This window comes from Penaeus japonicus, unplaced genomic scaffold (assembly GCF_977035675.1).
Source record: "Penaeus japonicus unplaced genomic scaffold, GWHDUDI00000001_assembly GWHDUDI00000014, whole genome shotgun sequence".
NCBI lineage: Eukaryota > Metazoa > Arthropoda > Malacostraca > Decapoda > Penaeidae > Penaeus > Penaeus japonicus.
Window position 1 is genome coordinate 27,415,245 of NW_028234416.1, and position 5,000 is coordinate 27,420,244.

The following is a 5,000-nucleotide window of genomic DNA, read 5'->3' on the forward strand; positions in this document are numbered from 1 at the left end:
ACATCTGTCGTAGGGGCTTCATTGTAACATTTGTCACAGGGGTCCCTTTCTAACATCTGCCGCAGGTGTTTGCTTATATCATCTGTCGCAGGTGTTTCTTTCTAACATCTGTCGCAGATGATTCTTACTAATATCTGTCGATGGGGTTTCTTTCTACTCTTTATCGCAGCTGTCTCTTTCCAGATCCCTATCACCACACATGTCTCTTTCTAAACCCCTGTCACAGATGTCTTCTACCTAGCCCCTGTCGCAGATGTCTTTTTAATTCCCTGTCATCACACATGTCTCTTTCCAAACCATGTCTCTTACCTTCCCATGTCAATGTTCCCTGTCATCACACATGTCTCTTTCCAAACCCCTGTCGCAGATGTCTCTTTCCAAACCCCTGTCGCAGATGTCTTTCTAAATCCCTGTCATCACACATGTCTCTTTCCAAACCCCTGTCGCAGATGTCTCGTTCTAAATCCCTGTCATCACACATGTCTCTTTCCAAACCCCTGTCGCAGATGTCTTTCTAAATCCCTGTCATCACACATGTCTCTTTCCAAACCCCTGTCGCAGATGTCTCGTTCTAAATCCCTGTCATCACACATGCTTTTCCAACAACCCCTGTCGAGATGGTCTCCTTCGAAAATTCCCTGTCATCACACATGTCTCTTTCCAAACCCTGTCGCCGTTGTTCTTCTAAAATCCCTGTTCATCCACATGTCTCTTTCCAAACCCTGTCGCGATAGTCTTTCTAAATCTGACATCACCAATGTCTCTTCCAAACACCTGTTGCAGATGTCTTCTTCAGGACATGTAATGTTGAAGTCCCTCTTCAACACCCATTACATACGTCCTCCCTAACCCTCGTCATATTTCTACTCTGTGGACGTTATATTTCTACCCTCTTTTCCTGCGTCAGATATCAAGCCACATCCCCCTACCTGCTACGTGACTAACATTCCTGTGCTCTTTCTCTCCATTTTCCGTTCTGTTCTCTGTTTCTAACTATCTATCTTTATTTTTTCTCTCTCCCTCTCTCTATTTCTTTCTCTCTCTCTCTCTCCCTCACACACTCTCACCTTTTTATTTTCTTATATTTCTGTTGTTATTTTGAACATTTATTATCTTCTCTTTGTTTGTTTCTTTTATCTTGTTCCCCTGTATCGTCCTCATACCAGTTCGCATTTTGTATTGGATATTTTCGATACCCTCACTCCCTCTTATATCAATTTCCCTTTACACTTTACAAATCTCACTCTTCTTTAAAAAATAGAAAAGTCTCCCCTTACACCTTTATCAATCATCACTCTCGACCCTCTTCCACCTTCACACACTTCCAATCTCCTCCCCCCCCCTTCCCCTTTCCCCTCCCTCTCCCTGTCCCAACTACATATTTCTTACTTGTTCCTCACACTTACCTCCGTTCACCACGCAAGACAGATGCAAGGAGCTCCCTTCATCAGCTGGGAGTGTGATATCCAGGTGTTTCCCTGTGTGAAGCGACAACTTTATGCTTGAGGGCGGCTCAATCACCCTCACCTGTAGGGGGAAGAAAAAATATATTTTTTAAATATTTTTTTTGGGGGGGTCTCTAATTCTCTGTTTATTTTTCTTCTCTTCCTAGTCTCTCTCTCTTTCTTTCTAGTTCTCCCTGTCTCTCTCTTTTTCTTTTTAACTCTCTCTCTCTCTCTTTCTCTCTCTCTCTCTCCTCCCGTTTGTCGGTGACAGTTGTCTTGGACTCTCTCTTTCTCCCTTTTTCTTTCCACGCTGTTCCCTCACCGTTTAGCTCACCCACCTCCCCTACCTTCTCTATTTCTCCCTACTCTGTGTCCCAGCCCTCTCCCCTCACCCTCCCTACCCCTCCCTCAGAAACCTCCCCATTTCCGTTCCCCTCCTGACTCTCACACTCCTCCATCTTCCTTCCCCTCGTTACTCACACTCCCTCATACCTCCCGCTCACCACCCCCACACTCCTCCTCTCCCTCATTCCTTCCCATCCGTCCCACCGCCTCTCTCATTCCTTCCCCTTATATACCCTCCTCATCCCTACTCCTCCACCCTCCCACGTCCCTCATCAACCCCTCCTCTCTCATACTAGCCCTCCACCCCCTACCACGTCCCTCACCCCTTCCCCCTCCACTCCCTCATTCTCATCTCTCCCTCACACACTTACCTCAATAATAGTCGTTTTGGACGGCGCCCTCATGAAGTCTACGCGACACTCATACCTCCCGTCGTCATGTAGAGTCGCGCCTGAGATGACCATGCGGGCGGGCGGCTGCGGGTGGAAGCGGGCGCGGGCGGCAGTCGTCTGGTCGCGTGGGGTGTGCTGCCGGTAGCCTAGCGACGTGTTGCGGGCGTCGTATCTGCGGAAGGAGATGGGCGGGGTTGAAGACGTGACACGTGTGTGTGTATGGGGTGGGGTGGGGTAGAGTATGAATAATGGAGAGGAAAAAAAAATTAATGTTATTGGTTGAGAATAATGCTGACTGACAAGTGAGTGGAATATGAGAGAGGGAAAGGAAGAGGGAAAGAGAGAAGAAGGAGAGAGAGAGAGAAAGAGAGAGATCGATGAGAGGAGATGAGATGAGAGCCGACCGCGAGACCGAGAGAGATTAGAAAGAGACGGAGAGAGAAGGAAGAGAAGAAGAGAGGAGTGAGGGAGGGCGCGCGGAAGCGAGCGAGTGGGTAAGAATGAGATCGAGATGGGACAGAGAGAAAGTCGGATACTCAAAAAAAATCAGAAACAGGAGCAAGAAAGAAAGCGCAGAAGAAAGAACGAAAAAAGACATTCTGGACCATCGCGCTGGAGACGTCGGTACCTCATAGATGAGAGACTTCTCGTCTCTCGCTCCTCGTGTGTGTGTGTCGCCCCCCATATTGGCAAGCAATAGAAAGCGAAGCACAGCCCCCCTCCCTCCACCCAACCACCTACTCCCCCCCTACCCTACCCCGCCCTACCCCCACCCCTCCCCAGAGTATCACAACCCCTAGTGAAGCTCCATGGGTCGTTTATGGTTCCCCCGTCGTCCTTAAATTGCCGAAAACGTCCCTTAATGCACGACCTCTCGGCTCCTTAACACCTACGACGACACTTTAATTCAGCGAGGACCTTGAATTCCCTCGGGCGCCACTCTTGGGCTGTTTATTTTCATTAGGGGGTTGGCTGTGCGTGCTAAAGGCATCGGTTACTCTCGCAGACACATGGAGAACCAGGTACACGTGGATGGACATACGCGTGGGAATTTAGACACGTAGTACAGAGAGTACGGAGAGTAATATCCGTAAATATATACAGATACACACAGGAATACATATACGAATATATATACATACAATAATACATAAACACACACTTATACTAACACACACTCACGCACTCTCTCTCTCACACAAACATATATACATACAAGAATACATAAACACAGATTTATACTAACACACACTCACGCACTCTCTCTCTTTCACACACACACACACACACACACACGCATACACACACACACACACACACACAAACAAACACCCTCACAAAAACTAAGGCAAACAACCCCAAGAGAAAACTAGGCTGGCGCGACTTATTGCAGCGTTTGGTTGTTTGTTTGTTTACCTTCCCTCATTATCAGCTTCCAGTCGAGCCGAAAAGGGAAGGACTGTTTATAGAGGTGCGTAAGTGGTCGCCTTGGGTCCCTTGAAAATACAGGTCAGCTTTTTCGAATAAGTTTCGTTGGCTTGCGATAAACATTCTGAGAATCGACAGAATCGTTATTTATAAAGCTGTGCACTAAGTGTTATCCGTTTTTTTCTTTCATTTTTTTTATTTTTTTTTATTTATTGTTATTATTTTCTTTATAACGGATAATGCATGAGTGAAAGATATCAGTTTGTAATATCACGTATGTATACATATGCAAAAAAAAAAACACACACACACACGTACACACACACAAAAAAAAAAAACTACCACACAAATACACATATAAAAACAAAAAAGCCACGTAACAGCTTGCGCTGAAGATAACAAGCATCTAAATCATAATAAAGGGTAATTTCTGATTATAGGATAAGCTCCGGGAGAGGTAATAAACAACAGTAATGCTGATGTATATTATGGCTATTGTAAATCTCGCTATGGATTACTGATACATAAACACAAGGTGGCGTTTGGAATGCAGTCTTTATCTTAGAAAATAAAAGATTACGTAAGAAATGCACTAGAGGCCTTAGTAGTTAGCCACAGGGAGTAGAAGAAGCTTTGTTTAATAGCAAGATTTGACGGCTAGACTCTCTTTGTCTGTCTGTTTGTGATTATCTCTCCTTTTCTCACATTATCTTCCTCTTTCTATGAGTATTTGTTGTTTTAGCCACAGATATGATTGAATAGATAAAAACAAATACATAAAGATAAACACACACACACCCATACACAATCGCACACACGTACTTACACAAACAAGGGTACACAGTCATACACACACAACGCACAAACATTAACAAACACAAACGCAAAAACACACACGCACTATTATCACCATTATCGCAACGATGTTGCAGAATGAAACAACAACACAAGAAAACAAATACCTCTTCAACACACCCCAAAGTGCAACGTCTTTCTCTGTCTCAAACTGTACACAAGTTCTCGCTTCTGGGTAGACATAGTCATTGTTAATTCCTTTACATGATGGAGTTTCTCGTGATTTCCCTCTGTCTGATATTCAAATGAGGGCAAATTGGTGAGTTCTCTGGTGTTTCCCGATGCAGGCCCTTTGTCTCGCGATCTGGAAGTTCTTAAGTCTCCCCTCTTAGTCTCGAAATGAAAACGGGTTGTGGTCGTTTTCTATGTCGAATTTTGATTGAGGGGAATAAAAAGATAAAAGGGGAAAGAGGAAATGCAAATGACAAGGAAGAAAAAGAAGAAAAGAACGCAAGAAATAAAGACGATGAAGAACAAGGTGAAGAAAAAAAATGATTAGAAGAGAAAAGAGTAGACAAAGAAAAGGAAGAAGAAA

General features: G+C 44.6%; 1 protein-coding gene across 1 annotated transcript in view; it reads right to left on the reverse strand.

Moving 5' to 3' along the window:
- LOC122254887 (contactin-4) overlaps positions 1-5,000 on the reverse strand; it is a 79,777-nt gene that overhangs the window by 37,548 nt on the left and 37,229 nt on the right. The window contains exons 4-5 of the mRNA XM_043018744.2: positions 2,162-2,354; positions 1,407-1,527 (exon numbers count right to left, since the gene is read on the reverse strand). Of these exons, the coding sequence (XP_042874678.2) occupies positions 1,407-1,527; positions 2,162-2,354 (314 nt within the window). The remainder of the gene's footprint in view (positions 1-1,406; positions 1,528-2,161; positions 2,355-5,000) is intronic.